Here is a 25,268-nt window from a genome sequence, read left to right on the forward strand (position 1 = left end):
CCACTTTATTACATGAGCCTGAATCTTTCTCCTTGCCAGCTGGGCCAGAGGTACCAGAGGTATCCCAGGCATCCCTCGGGTACCCTCTATGAATGTAAAGGGTACCCGAGGGATGCCAAACAAAGGAGGCATTTCTCCTCCTGACCAGTATAATATCATCTGCCTGCTGTGCTCCAGAAGCACAGGATTCCTCCAGAGCTGGCTCCTGAACTGTGAGCTGAGCAGCAGCAGGCAGCAGCTGGCAGCTTCCCTGGTGCTCTCTTGCGTGACTTCACCCCAAAATAGTGCGCCCACAAGGCATCTCCCAGTGAATAGCTTTCCCAGCAGCTCCAGTGTGGCTTTGAACAATGGAATTGGCAGAAACCTATGAAGCAAAATCAGCTCTTCATAGCAAGATTACCTTTCTGGGTTCCTTCCTCTCCCAACCTTGGCAGCAGTGGGTGGGGACAGGAATTGGCCAGACCCTCGCTGTATTTTGAAGGTAGAGAGGACAGAATGTGCCAAGCGAGGGATTGGAGCGCAAAGCTGAAAGGGTGATTTGAGTCATGGAAGGGAGAAAGCAGATCTGAGAGGAGGGAGCAGGTGGGTATTGTGGGGTACACAGGAGGAAGTGGAAAAAGAAGGCAAACAAGGACCCCTGGGTGCAAGGGCTGAGGTCCCCTGAAGCCAAGGAATGGCTGGAGTCCAACATTAGCAGGAGAGGATGCAAGATTAGCATGAGAGCAGACGAGGCTGCTGGAGAGAAAACAAACTCATATTTTAAAATAATCTTTTATTCACAGATCATATACATTTGAAAATATGCTCTATTGATAATACTTCACATTCTTGAAATTGAATAACTTACAGTATAGTATAAATCATAAAATATAATTCTTCCATTACAAGAATTTTTATTTGCCTAATGCATGAGGTAAGCCAGGTAATCAAATGTTATTGGTATTGATGTTAATGAGAAGACAATCAGCTTTTCAATGACCCAGTATGACACTAGAGATTTAACAGGACAGATTGTACCAGCAGATTCTTATATCTTCAGAATTAAAGAGGTAGGTTGTATAATCAGAAAACAGACACGGTAAGTGCTAATCAGTAGTGTATTTAGAACACTTACATGGAAATCAGAAACCTAGTTGACAATCATGTTTTCTTAAGAATGAAATTGTATGTCTTATATGAATATGAATATCATATGAGCATCATAAACTACAGAGAAAAAGGAGGCAAATTAGTTGCCTACTTCAACCATTGAAATAATGGGTTTTTTTCCCCTAAGATTTCAGAAAAGGGGTTTCCCTTTTTTTCAAGATACAGATCTTTAATTTTCTATTGGTTGCATAATCTGTAAAACCCATTTAATTAATTAGTGTTCACATCTTTTATTAACCAAAGAGCTACCTATTATAATGAATAAGCTGTGTTGAATGACAAGTTTTATAACTGAGTCAAAAGCCTTTCAGGCCTGGTAAAATGTGGCCTCAGAGCAGCCTCTGCAGCCTCATTTTGATAAACATGATTTCAGCAAAGCTTTCTGAAAAGCTGGAAACAGTCCAGGAACCTTTCTTACTTATTTTCACGAACCCTATGTGTGGAATGAATTCATTAGGTAGAACCAAAGATCTGTTTTTGCCTTCCTCCTGATTTTCCCTTCTTCCTGTTTCATCCTTCTGTTTCCCATTGCCCCACTGCTCTCCTCCGTTTCCCTTCTAACCCATCATCTGTTCCCTTTCCTCTTTGCTTTTATTTTCATCCTAGTCGTGGAAGCTTTTTCTTTCCTGGTTTTTTCTCCTTTTGTTATGCTGCAATTTCCATAATGAGCTTGTTCTTATTGGTTTCATTAATTCTTTTTGCAGAGAACTTTGTGTTGAATAGTTTTTGTATTTGTGTGTGTGTGTGTATGTGTGTCCTGGGGCTGGAACCCAGGGCTGTGCATATGCTAAGCACATGCTCTACCCCTAAGCTACCTGCCCAGCCCTAGTAAAATGCCTTGCAATGTGATATGTCATTACCCATGACTTGAGATGTGTGAACATCTCACTTAGGCACCATGTTGTGTCCCCCCCCGTGATGTCATAAAGCAGTGTCTTTGGTATAAAGTTCTTGTATTGGAATGAAGCACCAGTAAATTCTTGAATGTTCCATGTTGTCTGTATCCCTGTGAAAGAAATGACTGATGAGTAAGAGCATGGGTCTCCTTTTAGTCCTTTTCATTTCTTACTTTTTTGGGGCACATTTTTCTATTGTCTATTTCAAGCTATATAGATGCTCTAAGGGACGGGAGAATTGAGCTGGACTATGATGCTGATTTCTTGCCAAGTCACCGCTGGCCATCCGTGGGTCACATGGTGTCTGCTCAGTTCATGAGGTCACCAAGGTTAGCATCTGTCTGCTTACCACATGCCAGGTGTCCACACCTGTGACACCTGTGACCTGCCCAAGGTCACATGGTAGATGACAAAGCCAGAACTGTCACTCTAGAAGTCAGATCCAAGTGTGACATGCTGACTGCTATGCCTTGTTGCTCCCGTAATGAGGACACGCAGACCTCTGCTCTGCTATCCCACCACTTAGACACGGGCACCACCGCAAAGCCATCCTCTTTGGACTGCTCCATCACTGAGACCTTAAACTCTGTGCTCACCTGCTGCCTTTTAGCTTTCCTGCCTCCTCTTTTTACTGCTGCTGACCCTGCTTGGCAACTGGGCCTCTGCACAGTTCCCCCGCAGGCCCTGTCCTGGTGTCCCTTACTTCCCTGCCTTGCCAAGAAGCCATGCCTTGGCTTGGACTCACCTTGCATTTTCTCTCTTTTAACTTCACCCACCTGTTCGGTCTACAGTAAAGGAAACTCCCCTTTTTCAATTTACAAAATCTTTACTCCATCTTTAATCCACTCATCAGCCCCCGTCCCTTGCCCTCCTGTCCACTGTGCTCCTCCTGGTCGTCTCAGAACACCAAAGGCACTCTTCCCAACAGACTGTATAAGCACAGTGCTCACAATGGTGAGCCTTGTAATGCAGACATAGGTAAATTTCGTTAGCATTCCCTATGGCTCATTACCATAACCCAGAAGATTCAGCACACTGTGCCAGACTATAGCATGAAACAGGCAAGCCACACTGATCAAAGAAGACTGGAACTTGTTCCTTCATCCTTAAGTCGATATTATCAGTAAAATCATGGATATGCCAAGTACTTTGCTAAGGGCTAAGGATTCCTAGGATATAGTCTCTAAGAAACTCAGCATCTGCTGGGAGAGATCAATAATACCATGTTACTACAGTGGAGTGCAAAGAGATAGCCATTTGGGGAATGAATGAATGATATACAAATGCATGAGTCAAGGGATTTGCTCTTTGTATTGCTATTCTATAGTCCTTTAGATGCATGCATGTGAAACGGGTCTTATCATTCACTCAATAAACTACTTCTCAATCCCTGGGAAGAAGGAATGTCAAATCTGCTCTGCACCTAACAAGCTGCACCTAACAAGCTGAGTCATCAGTCCAGAAAATGAAAGTGGAAATGGGGAGGGGATGTTTTCCCATCTTACTGCTTTTAGTTTCTCTGTCTTTCATTTTGTTGCTGCTTTTCCTCCTGTGCTCAGGATCTCTTTCTGAACTCTCACTGGCAACTGGAATCATTTCTGTTTTGCTTGTGACCTGGCTGCATGCTCGCTTCAACCAGACCACAGATTCTGTGGACTCCAGAGTGGATGTACTCACTCTCTGTTTCAATCACTTGTTTTTAAATTTCAGTGGTCCTGTAATGTCCTTCCCCACCCCCAAATTGGGCTCCAGGACTGGTGTGGTCACAGGATGCACAGCGGGGTAACACCTAGACTCGTGACTCTTACCTGGGAGTCCCAGCGCTGCTCTAGCCACAGTGCACCAAGAATGACCTCCAGTTCGGGGGTGTTAAGGGGAGTTTTATTTGAAAATGATTCCAAAACCTGTGAGAGACACAAAACAGGGAAATGTGTTTTGGAAACCTCTATGCCTGTAATTTTCCGGGATCTTTTTGGTACCTGATGCTGAGCTCTCTCTGCAACAGTGTTTCTGAAAAGTTTTATCTGTTCACATAACTTAGCATTTTCAGGGTGCTGAACATAGTCCCTTAGAACATGATTTATCTGGTCTTGTTTTCATTGTAATAGGCAGCTCACTTACATGGAAATATTATAGGCAGTCAGACAGGGCTAGGCCCTCAGGGAGCCAGCACAGAGGATAAGATGTCTTGTGACCTTGAAGGAGACACATGCCTCCTGCTGTGGGCCAGCTCTCAAGACAAAAGGCAAAACAAATGCAATCACACTCTAAGTATAAACATCAGGGGTTGATATTCTGAATAGGTATGGATCATTTTGACCAAGCCAGGAGCCACCATCCCAACCCCCTACAGGAAGAAAGTCACTGCTCCATAAGAATGCCCACTTACTGTGTGACTTGCTTCTCCATTTGTCCTTCATTTGGTCAGTTTTATCTGAATAATTAATCTTATTGGTTGACCACAGTTCTGTCCCACCTCATGCCCATCTGCCTTGCAAGTTCCCAGTTTTCCCCATCTTGGACCTGCCTCACCTCATGGTTTGACTCTATAAAAGTCCCTAGAAAAGTCTCTGGCAACCTACTCAGGACCCTTTCTGTCTGTCTGTCTCTCTCTCTTTCTCTCTCATCTAAAAACTTCCATTCTTTCAAGAAATAGATTTTGCTCTTAACTTCCACTGCTCCTAAAATTCAATCTTCGATTTTAGGGAATACGAATTCGTACTGGACAACAATAGGTTGGGAGTTTCATACCTCTATATCAGTAGGTTGGGAATTTTGTTCCCCTGTGTCACTATCATGAGCCTAGCTTTAAGAAATTCTCATTGGGGGAAAAATCTAGATTTATATGCTGCACACAAAAGCATTAGGGCATGGCATTAATGACGAGGCAGGTAGACCTGTCCTCTCAGGGAAGGAAAGTGAACTGCTTCCTGAACGATGATGTGGGTGTCCTACATCTGGCAGCAACATCTCCAGCACCCAGGAGCTCATCCAAAGGAAATCTCTAAGAAAGTGTGCAAGAGACACCTACACGTCCATTTGCCCAATCATTAATTCAAGTACCAAAAAACTAGGAACAACTTAAGGCCAGCAAGATTGGTTAAGTGGAGCCTGAATATTGTTTATGGAATCAGGTAGGCAGACATTGAAAATGATATGAAAGATAGAATTTTGTGGGAGACTACTATGATAAACATCCAATACAAGAGTATGCACAGTATTACCAAATACACCAAAGTATACATTATCCTGTCTGGGTGATAAGATTACTTGTGGTTTTAACTTGTTTGTACTTTACAAATATTTTTTCAAAGTTTCTAGAGTGGATATTTATTACTTCTATGATTTAAAAAGTTTAGTAAATTCACTAATAGTATTTTAAGAGCAACAAAGATAAATAGGGCTGTGACTGCTTCTCAGGATTTATTAGGGATCCTCTTCGCTTCTAACTCTTATTCTCAAAGCCCAGTATAACAAGACAGTCTTCAGCAGCACTGATAATCCTAGAAGCTTCCAAGACGGATTACTTTCATAAAGAAATCTCCAAACAGTTGCCACATCCTTTTCCTTTTTCTTTCTTTTTTCAGAATAAGAATTAGGTATATGCTCAGCTAAAAAGGAACAAAACTTGAGATGTTTTTTGCTGTTGCGGTGTTCACAGTTGACCCATGTGTCCCAACCAAGAGATAGTAAAGAGAGATTGAGGAGTGAAGTCCATATTTGGATTATGCTTAAAATGTCTGAGATCAGGTTATAGAACATCTGTACTGGAACTGCATTAAAAAATGATAGCAATACCAATGCTGCCCCTCAATATTTTGATCTCCATTTTATTGAAAACAAATATAGGCAGAGACAGGCTGATGCCCGCAGCAGCAGGTCACCAGGAAAGGGTAAAGGGTGGGGCAGGAGTTACAGTCACCTCAGGGTGGGTGGAGGGTGTGACAGGAACTGACAGGGTATTCTGGGCAGGCTGGGTGGGGTTGTTTACTTCATATTTTATATGTTTTTTTGCATTCTTTTAAAACTTTTAAAGCCAAGGGTGGTAGTGCGTAGCACAGCAGAGGTTGAAGTAAGAGGATCACCGTGAGTTTGAGGCCAGCCTTGGCTACATAGTGAGACCCTGTCTTAAAACAAAACAAAGAAAACAACCCCCAAAACAAAGCAAAAAAACCCCCACCAAATCCAAACTTTTAAATATAATTCTAAAATATTCCAAAGGAAATAAATAAAAAGAGGAATTTTATAAATGCCTGTAATTGCAAGTTCAGGACAGATGCTAAACAGTGGGTTTTGCTAAGATATTTTCAATGGTTGGGATTTTAACTTTAAATACCTACACATGCAAGAAGATCTGTGGTAATAATGAGCAAAAAATGTTAACCACTCTCCCTTGAGGATTATTTTGCAAATATAAAAATGGAAATTGCCATCTCTGAGATTTCACTCTAAGTGTTCCAAAGAGGATTGTAAAGACTTTCACTGTTTGAAGCAAAAATTCAGTGGGTCATTCCTATGAAGCAGCTAGACCTCCAAAGGTATGTTCAGGGTTGAGCACAGGCAACTTGTGACATGGGAGACTATTGTAGTTCAGTGACCATGTCTTGGCTACATAAATGCCCTCCTCATTGTTAGCAAATACAACCTTTCCTTCCATATACGAAAGTCCTGGCACTTCCTATACCAAATACCACTTTGAAGCTATTAGTAACCCTTTAAAACCTTGTCCTTTCCTAACAAAGCTTACTTTTAAAAAAGCTAACAAAAGAGTGAAGCTCTAATGGGGGACTCCCAAGTATCTGTCAGGATTTGGAGATCCCTGCAGCAACCTCAGCAGTGGTCCAGGGAACGACAGATGTTCTCAGACTCACAGGTGATGGTATATGTCAGGATCTCGCTGGAGGCGCGTCTGGAATCCAATGTACAAGTCGTCCCAGAGCAGACCGTTCTTCACCACATACCTGATTACGTCAACCCGGCTACGAATCTGAAACAGACAGGGAGCAACTTTCAGGGTGTCCTGTGCTGAGCTGGGCTTGGGGAGCACTGGGGAGCACATAGCTTGGGCTGAGGAGAAGGTAGCCCCTGAGCTTAGCAGACATCAAGGGAAGGACAACAGAGTGGACAGGAGCCCTCAGGCACAGCTGAATGCAGAGTCTGGGGTCACGCGGCAGGTTCACACCCAGGTGTTCTCTGGGTGATTTTGGTAACCGTGCTGGGCCCCACTCAGTTTCTTCCTTTATAACAGGAAGATAATAAAAGCACAATCTGCACTGGATCACTATGTTAAGTGACTGAATGTGTATAAAGTACTTCAGAAGGGGCTTGGCACCCAGTGATGGTCAATAAATGTTTATGGCCATCACAGTTCCACAAGTGGGGACTGAACAGAGCCTGCAGTCTCATGGCAACCTGCATGTATCCAGCCTGCACCAAGGGAGCACCAGAAGTCAGGTGGTCCAGGCTGCATCCCTACAGAACCCCCACTGCACGGATCTCTGAGATGGTCAAGGGAGTGTGGGATTAGAGACCTGCAAAGGAGGGCTTCATCTCAACTGCATGCTAATTGACTAAGCATGAGGCCTTGTACTTATCACGCCCTGCTTTCTCTGTTTTGGAGCTGTTGTGAGTTGGGAAGAATTTAAAAAGCACGAAGAGATCTTGTACATCCTAAGGTTAGGTGTGGATTTAACAACCTACCAGTGGCCGTGTTCAGGAATTTTCTTAATACCTGCTTCAGATTCTTTCCTGGTAAACACCACACTAATGGCAGAAAAAGGCAAACTTTCAGAAATGGCAGGCATTTGTTCAAAGACACACAATGATTAGAAAACAGGTCTTGGATTTCTCTCCCTTCCTATAAGACAAACATAGCTATTGTGAACCAACGGTACAGTTTAGGTCAGAAGATGGGTACTTTCACTGATGCTCGAAACACGATTCCCTGTTTGGGAGGCTGAGGGTGAGGTCTGCCTGCTGGGATGCAGTATCTGGATAACCTCCTTCTCACTCTGTGTGTGTGTGGGGGGGTGTGTGCATGCACATATGCAGGGGCCTTTCTTGACTTCTAATCTAGAAAGTAACACAAGAGCCTTGGAGATAGAGTCACAAAATGTTTGAGGTGTCAAAGGAGGTCTTGTTGGCTCATTAGATCTGAAAATTTTGGGAAAGGGAGTAGAAGACTGCATTCTTGTTTCTGGCTTGGCTGACTTGGGGTATGATGCTGCCACCAATCAAACAGGAAAGGAGACTGGTTGGCTTTGGAGGAGGAAGATGACAGGTTGGAGTTGAAACAGGTGGAAATGAGTTGCCCAGGACTAAGAACTCTGGGTGCCATGTCCAGCAGGCTGTTGATTGTTAATACAAAGCCTGATCATACCGGAGGCAGCAGGAAGAAGTCCTGGCTGTTTGTACAGTGTGTTGGAGTCATTGGCAGAGAAATGATGTTAGGGGATGTGTTCCCCCAGGAAGAGACTGAGCAAAACCATTCTGAGCCCAGAATTCTGAAAGGAGATTGAAGTGGCTGGGAAAGAAGGTCTCTGATAAAAATGGTGAGGAATAGCCAAGAAGAAATAGAATACAAGGGTATATTGTCACCTTATTAAGAAATGGCCTCAGGGCTCAGAATGATGGCCAGACACCACACTTAACCTGTTTCCTTTGTGGTCCCAGATCTCAGCAAAAGGTTGACAATGAAATTATGTAGATGTAAACTTCCAGGGTGGGGTAAAGGGAAGTGAGTTATTGACAGATTTTCATGTAGTTACATGAATCAGGAAAGCAGGTTGACAAGGCTTGAGAGGCAGGTCTGGGCTATAGTATCCAGAAATGTGGGGATGGATGGACAGCAGAAACAGATGAATATAAAGTAGATCGAGAAACAGATGGCCTCTTCTCACCCCCACGCACATTTCCCAGCTGAATACATTCAGACATTTCTGTCAATGAACAGATTCAGCGCTAGAGGAGAATCAGGGCAGCTGGTGCATTTGTGATGCTTGTGGCAAGGGTATCCAGGGGTCCCCTGTCCTACTAGTGGGCTCCTCACTTTCATAACTTAAAGCATTCACCTGACCCCCAGACTGAGCACAACTTGGCTCTTGTTTTGTAGAGTCTACAGACCTTTTAACAACTTGAAGTAATGTTCACCTAATGCTGGGTATTTCATGTGGAAATCTAGGTTTACACCTCCTCTGGGAAACGGAGCTCAATAGTGCTCCCCTTCCTGATCAGTGTTCTTCTCCACCTGCCTCAGCCTACAGCTTCACTTGTCTTTGTGATCCACCATGTGCTACTTTGCAAGCATCATCTCCAAAATCAGACCAGAAAACAAACTTCAGCCATAATTAATAGCTGGTGTTACCATGGCAATGACCAGTGTTGTGCAGGTTATACTTCATTATTCTCTTGCTGGGTGGCCACTCTGTAACAGCAGGTAAGGTAATAGGCTGCTTGGGGCTGGTATTTTTCCCTCTAGTTATGTAACTACTATCAGTGAAATATCCCTTGGGCTGCAGAAGTCTTTTTATTAGGAAACAAGGATGAACCTTTTGTTTTAAAGTCACCTGCAAAGGAAGAAGGATCAGTGTGGCATCATGATCTTTTTGAACAGCATTGAAGGGGCAATGGAAGCCAAAGGAGCAAGGTATCAGGGATGGCGAACACACCAGAAGCTTAGCTCCTGCGCTCCCTCCATTTCTCAGGTTGTTGGTGAAGCAGGAAGTCCCCAAAAGAAGTGAAGTATGGAATGAGAAGAGGTGGCAGGGTCTGGAGGCAGGAACAGTGACAGGAATGTAGCAGAGGAGTGCGTGAATACAGGTGTTTGAAGGCAGCCGTGGTGGTACAGTGAGACACCGTCCCAGAAAAAAAGGGAGCAAACAGATTCACCATCTATATAGTACTTCACACGGGGCTTTTATGGAAAATCCCAGTTTTCTAAGATTCATAAATCGAGTCATAAGGTTTGATTTTACTGAACTACCAACAATATTCCAATAGAAAGTACTGTATTAACATAAAGATACAAGTGAACTTATTAAAATGTATTTTAAGAAGACCATTATGTCTGTTTCAAAAAACCTTTCAAATGGAGTCTGATGCCTGTAAGTGGCACAAACAATAAACTGAAGGGCAGACCGTATGACCTTGACTCCAGTGATTCTTAGGGGGTTTAAATCTGTAATATCTGTTCACATACACCATGTGTCTGATCAACACACTGCGAATCAGCCCAGGAGAAGGAAAAAGCCAGGGCTCAGGCAGGTTAAACAGCTTGTTCAAAGCCTTGGGAACAGCACTTACAACCAGCAGGGCCAGGATACCAGTCCTGATCTTAGCTCTGTCTCTTAAAACTGTGCCCTTCCCTGGACATCAGGCCGCCATGGTCCACTTAATCCAACACATGTGTCATGAAAAGCTAAGAGGAAGTGACAGTTCTTCTGATATTTTAAGTGACCTATTTTAAACACTGACTTAACTCTCTTTACAGAGACGGGGTAGGTTCGCATGGGGAAGGAGATGGTGTTGGGCAGAAGGCAGAGGTGGGTGTTCCAGGTCTAGCAGCAGATGAGGCTGAGCAGGGAGTGGAGGAGACGAGGATGGAAGCCACTGGTGACCAGCAACTCAGAGGGAGGTGCGGGAGCACTTCAGTTAGCAACAGGGCTTCAATGTGGTTTGCTGGTTGTGAGCAGTGTACAATAGTAGAAGAAGATGTAAACAATGCTCTGTGTTATCTTTGGAACTTTTCTGGAAGGAAGGAAAAGGAGGACAGGAGGGGGTAAGGAAGGGACATAGGGAGAGAGTGAAGGAAGGTGGGAGAGATACAGAGGTGAAGGAAGAGAAGGAGGGAGGGAGGGAAGGGAAGAAAAGAAAGCTAGGCTCCCGCAGCTGCTGCTCACCTCTTCATAGGGATGCTCTCGGCTGGGTCTTTCTTTTGGAAAGGACAAATCTAGAAAGTCAACCAAGTAGTCATAGCCTCCAGGAAAAGGGTTGAAGTCCTCATCTGTCTCAATCATCTAAATAAATGGCAACATGGGATAAATGGAAGAATATCAATGAGGTGAAGGTCTTTAAGGCTATGAGACCCAAATGTTCCTAAAGGCCAGCAATGATTTGCAAGTTAATTTTGAACTTTCTCTCTCTCTCTCTCTCTCTCTCTCTCTCTCTGTCTCTCCTTTTCTCCCTCCCACACCCTTCTGAACAGTCCCTGGATTTTCAAGGAGGCACTGTGGTTAACACTGTCAAGTCTGTTCTCTGTTAGCCGTTTTGTAGGGCTTTAAGAATGCTCACTGAGACACAAATTGGAAAACACACAGGGGATTTCTTGTATTTTTATAAAACAGAAAGAAGGAGCAAATATTGAACTGCATACCCTGACCACCAGATTATAATTCTTGAATCCAGCCCAAGTGAAATATTCTTTTATCCAGGATGAGTGAAGGAAGATTTCATCTTCTACAGCAGCATTCAATGTGTTCAAATATGGCTCAAAATCCCAGGAGTCCTTGTAAATCTTAGTCCCTTCAGGAGGCTCTAGGATGCCCTTGCTTAAAGACAAGGGGGAGAGAACAATGAAAGAAAAATGCAATAAATAGTGAACCCAAAGGTTAGCACTTACATAGCAAAGGTCGATGGGTTGGCGGCTATGAGACACTGACATAACCCCAGGGGCCCCACGATGGCCTCAGCCAGAGGGGCTCCTGTACATGGTTGGATCATACATTTCTAAGTCAGATTTCACTTGAAAAAAAGAACATATCTGGGGAAAATCAACACTCTTCTGGACCTCTTTGATCCAAATAACTAATTATGGAAATGTTGAATGTAATTTGGTTGCATTAACTTTGTGTCTGCTAAAAGCAGCAACCATGACTGAGCATACAGCAGGTGCTCATAAGTATCTGATGAATATATGAAAGCCATTACATTGTCTTTGAGATGCATGTAGAATTTCGTGTCTGGCATAATTGGTACTCTGACTGCACTAATCCAGAGCTGACACACAGAGTAGTGGTTTATATCCCCAAATTGAGCTGGCCATGTGGAAAGCTGAGCTCACTCATGGTCCTGAAGCCCTGTGTATCTGAGTGAGGATGGAGCACTGCATGGGCATGGGACACAGACTCTTGAATTCTGGGCGCAGCATAGGCACAGCGTAGGGGTCTGGACACGGGAGACATAAGCAGGGAAGTAAGTAGGCACCTGTCTAGTAAAGATGTGGCAGCAAAGCAGAGTCCCTCTCCTCAAAAGAACACTTTCTGTCTGCTGTATGTCTAGAGTTACAGGGGTCCTGGTTTCTGTAAAAAATCCTTTACCAAATCCCAAGGCTTCTCATGACGACATGGATCTCAGCCCTTCTCCGGCTTCTTGGAGGTCTCAGCTCAAAGCCTCACTGATCTCTTCCTGTACAAAGCTTCAGCCTCCTAACTCCAACTGCCCCACGCTACCGCTTCTTCCCCAGTGCATTCTCCTCTGCAGAGCCCTAGTGGCTTTTCTAAAACACAGCCTAGTAACACTCCTTTGCGTTACAACTCTCTGTAGCTCCCCTTATGCCCAGAACCAGTTCCTTGCCTGGCTCAGGAGGCCTTTCCATCCCAGGCTCAGAATGACATTCCTGTCATAACCCTTTTTTCTGCTTTCACTCACCAACCCTGCACTTGGGCACAGGGCCAGCATTGTGATGGGAAGGACATTTTTTAGTTGTATTTCCGCCCTGATATAATACCTAGTGCATAGAAGAAGCTCAATAAATCATCTAAGCCAACAGCGTACATTCATTCACTTAGTCAAATGTTTACCAAATCTATGATGCTATTATGTCTCCATTCCCCAGTGCAAGCCACACCCTGTGACCAAGCTCCCTTCCTTGTTCTCTGGTCATTCTACCTGCAGCCTCCTTCTCATCTCTGGGACCTGACCAAGGGCAAGAGATTCTGGACTGAGCCTTCCTGTCCCCTTTACCCTCACAGGACAGGTAAATGCATAGTCTCTGTGTGTCCTTGCACTGTGTGCTGGTGCCATAACCCAACAAAAGTGATTCTGGTTTCCCATCATGCTTTGGTGTATCAGAAGGATGCAAATGCAGACTCTTGGGTTCAGTGTCAGATCCACTGACTGAGTCTCTGAGGGGAGCCTGAAGGTCTACCCTTGAGAAAGTTCTGCCCATTGTTCACAAACTGTGAGGATGATCGCTATAGGATAAATCTGGAGGGCAGGAAAGTGGGGTTTGGAGAATCTACAAATCTCTTGAAGGTTGACTCACAACTGAAATAATAAAAAAAATTTTCACCCTTAAACTGCAGGCATTGAGTAAGAAGCTTAGTAAATGAGGATTGACAAAATTTAAAATTACTTCAAAATTGGGACCTGTCACAAGACCAGAAGTAAGCCTTCTATTTTCTCATAATATTGTAAGTATTTATGCAGCATTTTTTATCTTCCATAAGTAGGTAAACCACACCTGTCCGTTGGGTCCTTCAGCAGCCTGCCTAGGTCAAGGGTGGCTCCAGGTCGAGGAGTCCATGTGATAATATCTGAGTTCTTCTTGATAAGATTGTTGAGCTGGTTTGGATCATTTTTGGTATTTGTTTCCTTAATATACCTGAGAAATAAGAGTAACCCCATGTAAGAAAGTTTATTCTCAGATGCATGTTCTGGTGACTATAATGGTAGAATTTTTTGTTTTCTTTATACTCCACATGCTATGAAGAATAAAGACCATACTTTATGCATTGATGTGGCTCAAAGATACAAACACGGGTTCCTGGCAGCATTTAAGTTATGTACTTAATGAGAAAAATTACCAAAGAAGTTGCACAGATCTTTTGTTTCTAAGTATGATTATATAGTGGGTGGAATCAATATGAGTTGTCTCTATTATAGTTGGCAATTGTACTCTTGTATTTAACATTAAACATTTTGCCTGAATAAATATTACCGGGAAACCATTATATAAAGGGCTTAGCATGAACATATTGCTTTTATTTCACAAGTGCATCATGAGACAGCTATTACTACTGTGTGCATGCTAAAAGAAAGAAACTAAGGCTTAGAGACCAGGTGCCTTGCCACAGGCCACCATAGCAGCAGGCAGTCCAGTCCCAGCTTGTCACCAGCTAGGGGCTCAACCTTCCCAAGAGGCCGCAGGTAGGGCCTCTGTCCCAACTGTGGAACTAAGTCAGAGAATTCTCTGCATTCAAAATCATTAAAAATCTACCTTTTATAGAAGAACATACATAATAATTCTGAGATCTAACTTTTAACTATGCTACTGATCAGAGGTAGGTACCACCTTTCTTAAAAAGGTGTCTACTTCAGTGTCAGACTGGCAGGTTAATGGGGTGGATTGGGACAGAAAAAGGGAGAACAGAGAAGATAGATTTGTCAGTATGATTTATCTGACATAGATAATCTAGACAGATATTTCTGTTAAAGGCAATTCTACTCCCTCAACCTACAGCTTAGTTTGCCAGACTCGGTATTTTTGATCAGATAGATAAAACACACAGCATGTGATCAAAAGATATGGTAAACATAGACATTTCAAAAAGTTTACTTCAGTCAGATATATTTGCTGCTAATCCTCTTCAAAATCCTTGCTCTTCAAACATAGTTATCCCATTATTCTTGTCACTTTTTGAAGAAGTTCTGGAAGAACTCTTTCCTGTCTTTGTGAGGTGTGATCAAAACTATAGTGAACACTGCTGCCAAGTGCCATCCTACAGAAAGACAGGCTCATAAAAACATCACAGTGTGTTACATCTACCTTACTCACCAGATCTGACACCACGCAACTTTTGGCTCTTCCCCGAAGTCAAACTGACCATGAAAGGTGAGTCAGAGCATTGAAGTTACCAGGATAGTGCAACTAAAGACACTCTTTTATAAAAGAGAACTTCTAGGCTGCTTCAGAAAGCAACAAGAGGATACAGCTCAATGGTGTAAGTGTCTCCTGGCATTCGTAAGGTCCTGAGTTTGATTCCCAGTTACCAAAACAAAAAAGAAGCAAGAATGGGAGGGTGTGTTTTGAGGGGATTGATAGTAATGTTTTTTACTAGAATAATTCTTTAACATTTAAACATTCACCATAGTTTTCTGACACACCTCAAACATAAATATTTGTATTTCTATAGCACTTGGTGACACACATTACTCATGTCCTTCAAATTAAATTTGCAGATACAAGTAAAGACACTGTCGTTGCACCCAAAGATGTTAGTGTCTTTACTCTTCCCACTCGTTATTGTCCTCTTGTTGTTGCGGCACTTAATTTAAAGTAATGTCACCACTTTTCTCATCTTCTTATTACTGTCATCCTCAGAATGGTCACTGCATGGTCACTCTGCCTCCAATTTCCCCCTCTGGAGTCATGTCACTCTCAGTTACTCTTTCTAAATCATATCGTGTAGTGGTCACAGAGGTCCACAACCTCTTGATTCTCTATTTCTCTAAAATAACAGCGATCAGTATCTCAGTGCATCCTGTGTATGTAGGCACCGAGGGCAACACTGTCAACTACTCACACATAGAAATCTGGCTTTTAATGACTTTCAAAGGAAGATTTTAAGTGTCCCATAGAGAAGTGCCCACCTCCTCCAATTCTCCTAGTCCTTGAAACTCAACCTTCTTAATCTTTCTTTCACCTGAATTCTCTTCGCACTCCCCCTGCCATTCATCTTCCTTCCTAGGTTATGGTGATGATTTTCAAACTGGTCTCCAGGATCAAGCAAATTTTTCCTTTCCTGCTGCACAGATGTATAACCTACCGTCCCCTGCGCATATTTAATTACGTCCTCACTGGAGTCCTTGATCTGGCTCCCTAACCCTTTGGGATAAAACCCAAAGCCCAGGGCATGATGGACACTGAGTTTCTTTCTGGTTCCCTAACCTTTCTTTTTGCTCTCCCTTGGGCTTAACTCTCCTCTCTTAGCTCAGCATCTTTTCATCTTTGCAGATTAATGCACTCAGTAAATGATATATGAATGAAGAAGGAACAGTAATAACTAAAAGCAATTTCTTTAATCTTAGGCCAATCTTCCTGAAAAAAATTGCAATATGTGAGACAAATAGTTAATATTAACCAGATGATTAAAGAAAAGAAATAAATTTGCAATAAGCAATTACACACATGTAACTACATAAGAGAATGTAGAATAAGTTCAACATGATAAGATGTTCTACTGATGAGAGCAGTGAAGTACAAAGACTTCAGATGATTAGCTCCAATAAATGGTGACAAGAACAGAACTAAGTTCTAGGTAGATTGCTTGTCCCACTGTATTGTTACACGTAGTTAACAGGAAGTCACATGCTGTCTTTATATGACCATTGTCATAAAAAACTTGTCTTACAACTTAACTGCTTTATTACCCAGTGTATTCAGATAAGTATAGAGAAATATGGTCCCTTAATTAGAGGACACGCACATTTCTTTCCTATACACAGTTCGTCTGAATGATAAAATGGGTCTCGGTGAAGCAGTTATAGTAACGAAACACATGCAAGATCTGTATACTGAAAAATACCAAATGCTAAAGAAAGAAATGGAACAATATACATGTTCATGAATTCAGATTCAATATAATCCAGTGTAATTCAGATTTTAACGATCCCCAAATGAATGGATCCATTGTGAAACTGGCATCAGAACTACAGCCCACCAAGGCAAAGTAATAAAGCTAGTCAAAACAATTCTATTAAAAATTGGAGGATGCAATCTATCCAGTTTTAAAATAAACTACAGAGCTATGTAAATCACAATTATGTGTTAGGACACCTGCATCAACAGAGGAGAGCAGAAAATCTAGAGGTAGAGCCACCCAAATATGGCCAAATGATTTTTGACAAAGATGTAATTTGGGGAAATTAAAATACAGTGTTTTTTATTATTTCTGTCTTCTGTGGACCGTTTTTGTAGTACTGGAGATTGTGCCCAGCCCTAATACATGGTAGGCAAGTATTCTACCACTGAGCTATACCCCTAGCCTTTCATTTTGTTTCGAGACCATATGTCACTGAATTTCCCAGGCTGCTCTCAAAATTGTGATCCTCCTGCCTCAGCCTATTTTGTAGCTGGGGTAACAAGTATGTGTCACTATGCCCAGATTATTTTTTGTATTTTTGTTAATTGCTATTCTGACCAGAGTAATAAAGTTTATATCCTGCAGAGAAGATTCAGGTTTTTGTTTTAGCAAGCAATTAACCAGGTTAGGTTCATGCCACCAGTACACATCCACCCTTGGTGGGCTGTAGTTCTAATGCCAGTTTCATAAGTTTTTGTCATCCCTTCCAGGCCTCTAGTAAGCAGTGTAGAGCCTGAGCAGCGATCTACCCTATACTTCCATTCTCCTAGCCTCTGATATCCTATTTAGGGTCATAACCAGACACACAGGAGCTCGGGACTAAGCCCCCAAATTTGTGGCTCATTTTAAGTGTTCTCCTGTCTGCAGTCTCTCAAATATATTCTGCCTCCCAGGTGTCTCCCTCTTCATCTTCTGCCAAAAACCCAGGTTTTGGTATCACAGTTCTGCAAAGCACTTTCTGAAAAGTGCACAGCCCTCTGGGCCCAACAGGTGAGAAGTTAGAGACAAATAGCGATTAGGGTTCTCTTTGCACTCTTGGAACAAAAATAATTTTGGTTAGAGAGAAGGGCTCCTTTCCCTTAGAATTCTAGGCACCTGCACAATTCTTGCAGGTGTTGTAGCCAGTGCTGTTAAAGTGCTGCCTGGGGACAGGGGCAGGAGAAAATGGAAAAACAAAAGCAAACCCTCCACTGTCACACCCAGGGCCTACTTTTTCTGATTCACAACACCTTCTCTTTTCAACCTGCATGTAGTCCCTGTTTCCAGCTGCTTTTGAGTGTACAATGAAGACACTGGATTTTTAAAAATGTTTCCATCATAGCTGGTTCCCTGGCACTTCAAATTCTCATGTCCTTCCCCCATCTGCTGTCCACCGTTTACTTTTCAGAGCTCTGAGATAGCTGCTCTACACATTCTGTCCGAAGTTTGTAGTTGACTTTAGTGAATGAAACTAGCTACGTTGCATTGTCTGCCTTTTTAGAAGCCAGAACTTGTGTTGCTTTTAGGGATGCACTAGAATACTCTTTGAGAAGGCAATGATACCAAAATCTGAAACATTTTCATAAATTATACAAGAAAATTAATTTTTAAAAAATCAGTGGAGTACTACCTAGCCATAAAGAAGGGTAAACATGAGACATTTATAGGTAAATGGATACGAATTGAAACCATACTCATAAGTGAAATAAATCAGACTCATATGTGCAACATTGTGTTATCTTCCTAATATAAAAACTAAAAAAACTAATATTTAAAAAACTAAAAAATAAATCTAATATATAAACTAAAAAAATAAACTAAAAGATTAAATAAAGACCAAAACGTAAATAGATACTGTGAAATGGAAAGAAATTTTTCAAAAAGAAAGAACTGGGCTGGGAAGGAAGGGAAAGGAAAAAGTACAAGTTAGTTATATTACTATTTTCTCTTATTTCATTGAACAGAGAAGTTGTGTTAGTATTGTTTGGAGAACTTTTTTTTTTTCCTTTTTTGTCTTTTTCCTTTTTATTGGTACCAAGGATCAAACTCACGACTGCCTGCTTGCAAGGCAGGTGCTTATGCCACTGAGCTAAATCCCCAGCTGGAGAACTTTTTATGCATATATATTGTACCTATATGCAATGAATTGATTGTTGTTATTGTCCTATTATTTTGTTATGAAATTTTGTTTTGTTTTTTCCATAAAATAAGAAATTAAAGAAATTATAGCTATCAGGAAAGATTGCTACCTAGCATGGTTTCATCTGGACTGACCAAGATTCAGCAAGAACTATGCAGCTTAGACTTTACATATGTATGTAAAGCTAAGGATTTTCTGAAGCTAAAAAAGTGCATATAAAGTGTTCTCATCATGAAAACAATAACAATAATAATAACAGTACTGCATATGTCAGCTAGATATAGTTATTCCTCAATGTATATAAAAATCTCAAAACATCATTACATGATAAATGCATTTAATTTGATCTGTAATTTTAATGTAAAATTTATTAATAAGCTAGTATATACTATGGTTTCTATCATCTTTGGACTCTCAGTCCAGATACAAAATTTTTATCAGAAATGCTTGATTTCTGGAATTCATAAAATTTATAGTTCAAAAAGTAGATAAACATGCTCACATTGTTCTAAACATACCCAAAAGTTTTTCAGTAACACAATCAATTCCCCATAATTTATCTTCATGTAATATTCAAATCCACATTCACAAAACTGGTTCATTTCTCTAGAAGAATTGGTTTGATCTTGAAGCACACTGTCTCAGTGTCAAAGCTCTATCCAAGTTTAGTAAGTTTACTGATTCTGTGTCAACTCATTAATATTAATACTGACTTCAAAGACTATTACATAAATCAATAAGCAACTTTAAATTATCAACACTAAGAGAACTTTCCTCAAATTTTAGTTCCAATTTTGAACTGAACTGTAACCCTGTCAATTTAAAATAAAATCTTTGGCACATTTTTAGAAAATACGCAAATTCATAATAAATGGTTTATGCTATGAAAAGTTTCCACTTTAACACAAATATTTGTTGTGTTCTGAATTATGTTCCTCAAAAAAGACATATTGGATTCTTAATCTCTAATATCTCAGAATGTGATGTTTACCTGGCGATCAGATCATTACAGAGATAATCAATTAACAACAGGGCTTATGGGACTGGCTTCGTCATCAGAAAGAGAGTTTGAACACAGAGATAGACACACAGCGAGAAGAGACAAAGGAAAGGGTGGTTGTGTTCAGGCCAAAGGTGTGTAAAGCAGCCAGAAGCTACGAGGCTAGGACTGATTCCTCCCTGGCAACGTTAGAGGGTTTGTGGCCCTGTACACACCTTGATTTCAGAGTTTGGGCCTCTAGATCTGTGAAACAATGTTAGGAAACCAGTACAATAGTTCTATAAAGAAGCCACGAATCCATTTTTCCTTTTATTGAAGCCCCAAATTAAGCTTTTTCATATGCACTGTGGTACTGATAAGAAGATGTAAACCAGGCTGCTAGACTTTTGTCTTTGATTACTCAGTATTTGGCAAGTATTTCTTTGGCTTCAAGAAAAATTGGAATTGGAGTTAACAGTTTATGACTTAACTATGGGATACTGGCACAGAGCCCAAGATCATCATATTCATCATCTTTTATTTCTTCCAACAGTTCACAAAATGATGATGATTCATAGCAGTTGAAGAATTTACATTGCTTTGAGAGAAAGCCTATCACATACTGAAAATGTATTTTAAAAAATAACTTCATGATAGCATTCTGTTCTGGGTTGCAGTACAATCAAGAAAAAGCTTTTCCTGAGGCCTGGATTATCAAATCCAGTCTTCCCATAGATACCCACATGCAGGAAATGTGAGCTATTGCTTTCCTCATAGCTTCGTTGGGGGATTATTTTAGATGACTTTTAAACTCCAGTTCACTTCCTGGCCTGCATTTGTGAGTGTCAGTTGGCTTCCTCTTTTCTGGGGACTTTTGAGTTCTATTCAGATGAACTCTGATGGTTCAGTCACACTCTTTGTTCTCTGGCTACACTCCTCCCACTTCACACTGTGCTCCTGACAGTCACTCACTGTGGCATACATTAACTCCTGCCTAAAAATATTGTACAAAACATTTAATCATACTTGTCTGATGGGTGGGACTCCACAAAATACCCAGCAAAAGGACAATAAATTCGGGGTTGCAGATCCTTCACCAGCTGAGCCTTGTAATTCAGGAGCTTCTTTCTTTCTGTTTTAATGAATTGAGCTTTCCATTCCTCTGAAACGACAGGATTTGGGTTAGTGTCTCCTCTATTCAGAAATCACAGAAAAGCAAAAGCTTTAGTTGACTGGAATTTGTTCAGGAGATCAAATTTGAGACAAAGAGGGCAGAAATAGAGTAACGCTTTGTGTCGTTAATGAAAGGATTTTGCCCCAGATGGGACACTAGCTGGTGGGAGGTTTGGAGGTGGAACCAAGGGGCTCTATCTTGAGGTCACCTTTCCCGGCCCTAGGCAATTTACCTGTGGTGCAAAATGAATACCAATGGGCTACCTGTGCATCACTAATGCCCCTTAGGCACCACCCCAAACCTAAGCTACATGTATACCCCCCACACCAGTGTCTGGCGGAGAGAATGCCAGACCCTGGAGGGTCATGGAGTCTCTCTCCACATTCTTAAAATAAAGGCCCAAAGATAGAGAGTTTTTGCAAACTTGTCATCAGTGTGATAAGCTATAAAGAGGTATGTTTTGGGGGGGGGGACAGGAAGTGGTTTCCAAGATAAAATCTGGTGTGGGGCCTGGCCCACAGAGTCACAGTCAGTTGAGGCAAAGGACTGTGGTGTAACCAGGTCAAGTCATCACCTTTTAACCTCTTAGACCAGACGGTAATTGGTTCCAAAGCTCGTGTTTCTCGGTGGTCACCAGAGGCACAAGTGGAGTTCCTGTTGTCTGTCCGTGAGAACTTAAAGGCTCTAAAGAAAGCCTCTAAGGGACATGAGAGCTTAAAAGTTCTGCCTCAGGGCTGTCTGCCGGTGAGAGCATCACCTTAACCTTCTAGACCAAATGGTGATTGGTAAAGGCTCTGTGTTGGGCTCTAAGGGAGTGAGAGCTTACTGGATTTACTCTGCAAATTTTAATCAGTTACTAAGAAAATGTTAGCAGATGTAGCCCAAGGTACTGAGCTCTCTCCTTGTTTATGATAATTTGCTTTCGACCCTAGCAGAATACACAAGCTATGCATGGCTGTATCCCATGTGCAAGTATATATTAAGGTCATGGTAATTCTTATAATTATTTTATTAATCCATTAGTGACTATAATCTTATACTATAATCTTAGTGTATATAGAATGAAAATTACTGATCAGCACCTGACAGTGGAGGGTCATCAGGAACATGGACTTGTAGATTAGTCAGACTTAGAATTAGAGTCTGGGCCCACCATTACTTGTTGTGCGGCACTGGGAAACTACCAAAGTTGTCTCCAGCTGCTTTCTCATCTATAACATGATGCCTGCTGCCTGAAGTTGTCATTCACCTGTTCGTTCTTTCAACTGTGCACCTCCTATGATATGTACTGTGCACCTCGTATGTGCCAGACATGGTTGCTTGCAGGCACTAAGAATACAGTCATGAAGCAGGTCCCTGATCTCACAAAGCATATGCTGTAGCAAGAGAAGCAAAGGAAATGGAGTTATTGCAAAGAGTGATGTGTGGAGAGCATGAGAAAGGGCAACAGTGCAGTTATCTGGGTGAGATGGACTGGAATAGAGGAATATTCCTAGACAAGGCAGTCAGGGAGTGCAGGGCGTAGTGTTGAGATACAGCTGAAAAGTTGCCAGCTCTTAAGAGTTTAGGGCAAGAGGAATCCAGGCAGAGATGCAGCAAGTGCAAAGGCCCAGAACAAAAGCACAAGGCTCAGTGAATATGAGGAAGAAAGAGCAGGCCATTGTAAGTGGAAAGAGCCCAGCCTGGAAGCCTGGTAGAAAAGGAAGTCAGGGGATGAGGCAGGACCAGGATACACAGAGCCCGAAGTCAGGGAGCTGCTAGTACTATAATTATTCCTGTAGCAGTCTGACAAACACAGATAAGGACACAGAAAAATAAATGGTACTCATAACCAAAACACAACTACATTTTTAAATATTCCAGACCCTTTTAATATATATGGGTGCATACACATAACATGCTCACACACATAAGCACACACATGAACACATACAGGATGGAATTCTGCTAGTTAACCTTGAGTAAGTATATTTTGCCTCCCAACTCACACAGTAACTTCTTCCAGACAGTATTATCCCTCTGTCTGGATGGTGACATTTTGTAGAAGGCAGTGAATGTACAGTTACAGAAGAAAGCAAGGGGCTAGGTAGGCAGAAGTGACCTCACTCTGCAAGTGGGGCATGTCTGCCATATGTTAGACAAGGGTCACTTATGAATCACTGTGGTTTACTAAGTGGAAAGAGTGAGCACTTACCGTGCTCCTGTGGGGATGCCAAGTGAATGTAAAGCACCACTTACACATTTTCTTCATGCCAGCTACAACACCATGCTCGGACCCCAAGTAGAAGGGCTCCTGCCTGGGCCCCACTTTTCAGGTTGTGCCACTGCTGAGGACCAGTTTGACATGGTGCAGAGCAGACAATAATTGATATTAATATACTGGCACAAGAATAAACGGGGAGTGTGTCCTAGGCCTACATGACTAGTGGCGAGACTCTAAGGCTGATTTACAAATAGATTAATCTTTAAGCCAAGGTCCAGAAATGAGACTAGCAGACATTCCACGATGTACTGGCACCTCAAAGCAACATAAGGCAGTGGAAGACTTTGGCTTATCCAAATTTCTTCTGGTTCCATAGTCACATAGTAACTGACAATCAGGTTACTAGTTAACCAACATCTGCTCCTGTGTGCTTTTCCAAAATGCATTGTTCCTTAATCCTTGAACCTTGACTGCCGTCAGCAAGTCACCCCCCATTGTCTCCTGCTGCCCACTAACACTCCTCCCAATCAAGCTGGGCAACTAATAGAGGCCAAAGACATCTCTTAATCCTTATTGGGCTTTGACCATCCAGGTGCCCCTTGTAACTTAAGTATATCCCTTGTCTGTAATTTATTCTGTCATCATACTCCTGAGCAAGAGACTGGTGGTCCTAGGCCAGGACCAGCACATGCCACTACCTTGCTAAGCATCCTTCAGGACTCACAAGATACATCCTTATTGAGTTGCACACAATCCATGCCGGACCACATTCCAAGTGTATTTGAGTCTGGATTACCATGACCCTCTTTCCTGATCTGCCATGAACCCACGTGATCCTTTCCCTGGGCTCTGCCAGAAGCACTCTCTGATCTCAGTGCTTTCTTCTGTTCTACCACCACATTTTGAGCTGGAAACTTTAATTTGCAAAAGCTATAGTTTAAAAGTCTGCTTTCCCTATAAGACTGTAAGTTTCTCATGGGGATGAACCATGTGTCAATTAAATTTGTATTTGTTTTCTCACGGGTGAGCAAACTGCCATGACTGGTTTAGGCATCATTTCAATATAATATATTACCAGTGAATTTTCCACCGCTGAAAGTCATTGGAAAACCAGATGCTCCCCCGGCAAAATCACTCATCATGAGAGCAACTTTTGCAGGCAGCCTGCCCCCATTGGGCCTGGTGCAGTCCACTGTATTGAGTATTTTATGACCTATAAAGAAACAAAGTAGTGTGGATATTCAAAGTGAAATCTCAACCACTATAGTCTGAATTCCCAATCCAACAAAGTCTTCTATGTAAAAATCTCTATAATCTCACTCATCTGATATAGAAGAAATATATAACCAAGTAAAAACAAAGAAAGTAACACCTTAAAATTTAAAGTCTAATTTTAAAATAAATTTATCCCACTTGACTGAGTGGATTCTCGGTGTCTCATGAAGATAATTAGCTTGCTTGCATTTGAGATCATATATAGACTGTGTTCTTTGTCTAACTGTCTCTAGACTTTGAACCTAAAGGGCCCAAGGGAGAGTGACTAGATCAATACGAACCTTTCTACCTTTTGTACATTTTATGCAAAGTTCATATTCAAATGATTATTGGAATTGTAAGGCTATATTCTCATATGAAAGGCCAAAGTGTTCAATTAGATTTTCTAATGATATTTCAAGATAAAAATAACTGGAGACATTAATTCAATAAATGGAGTTTTGAAGAATTTACCATAAGAAGTAGAAAATAACTATTGCCTGATGAACAAAAAAGCTTCATACCTGGCATTACATGCACAACACAAATGGTAATTTATTGTTTGGAAAGATTACCTGATTGTTCATTTTTTAAAGACAAGGTAATAATATTCTATATTATCGAATTTCAGATCACTAGTGTTGTCTTTTGTACCCAGAATGTTTTTGGCTCCCTTCTGTGGAGGATGAGAAAGTACCTTTATACTCCACAATAATGCACGTGTCCATCTCAGGATGAACGCCATCCATCAAGATCATGAAACGAAGATTTTTGTCTACCTGGAATTCAGTAAGAAAAGCAACAGTTGTGTATGCACTTTGGTTCAATATTAAGAAGGTTGTCACTTCTGGAAAGACCTGAGATTTGAAAAATAAATCTTCTTTTCTAATTGGTTTAGAGGGTTATTCTATTGGA

At 41.6% G+C, this 25,268-nt stretch overlaps 1 protein-coding gene and 1 long non-coding RNA gene across 9 annotated transcripts in view; one reads left to right on the forward strand and one right to left on the reverse strand.

The window, feature by feature from the left end:
- Positions 1-757: 757 nt before the first annotated feature.
- LOC100712642 (cytidine monophosphate-N-acetylneuraminic acid hydroxylase) overlaps positions 758-25,268 on the reverse strand; it is a 378,296-nt gene continuing 353,785 nt past the window's right edge. For 6 of the 7 annotated variants that reach the window (XM_063259971.1, XM_063259972.1, XM_063259974.1 and 3 more), the window contains 9 exons: positions 25,051-25,132; positions 24,175-24,312; positions 20,749-20,884; positions 13,504-13,644; positions 11,416-11,590; positions 10,943-11,059; positions 6,917-7,032; positions 3,854-3,949; positions 758-2,155 (listed from right to left, as the gene is read on the reverse strand). In XM_063259971.1, the coding sequence (XP_063116041.1) occupies positions 3,874-3,949; positions 6,917-7,032; positions 10,943-11,059; positions 11,416-11,590; positions 13,504-13,644; positions 20,749-20,884; positions 24,175-24,312; positions 25,051-25,132 (981 nt within the window). In that variant the 3' untranslated portion in view covers positions 758-2,155; positions 3,854-3,873. Of the gene's footprint in view, positions 2,156-3,853; positions 3,950-6,916; positions 7,033-7,745; positions 7,809-10,942; positions 11,060-11,415; positions 11,591-13,503; positions 13,645-20,748; positions 20,885-24,174; positions 24,313-25,050; positions 25,133-25,268 lie in introns of those variants that run through there. The other variant, XM_063259975.1, reaches the window with a different exon arrangement.
- LOC106027453 (uncharacterized) lies at positions 12,641-25,152 on the forward strand. 2 transcript variants are annotated; one of them, XR_010051187.1, is made up of 4 exons: positions 12,641-13,017; positions 13,346-13,453; positions 14,686-14,874; positions 24,985-25,152. It is a non-coding gene; the product is annotated as an uncharacterized LOC106027453 (long non-coding RNA). The 2 variants fall into 2 exon arrangements; XR_001201053.3 differs by lacking the exon at positions 14,686-14,874 and having other exon boundaries at positions 24,985-25,120.

This window comes from Cavia porcellus, unplaced genomic scaffold (assembly GCF_034190915.1).
Source record: "Cavia porcellus strain 051 isolate PalLab524CR breed Dunkin Hartley unplaced genomic scaffold, mCavPor4.1 scaffold_13, whole genome shotgun sequence".
In the NCBI taxonomy this organism is placed as follows: Eukaryota; Metazoa; Chordata; class Mammalia; order Rodentia; family Caviidae; genus Cavia; species Cavia porcellus.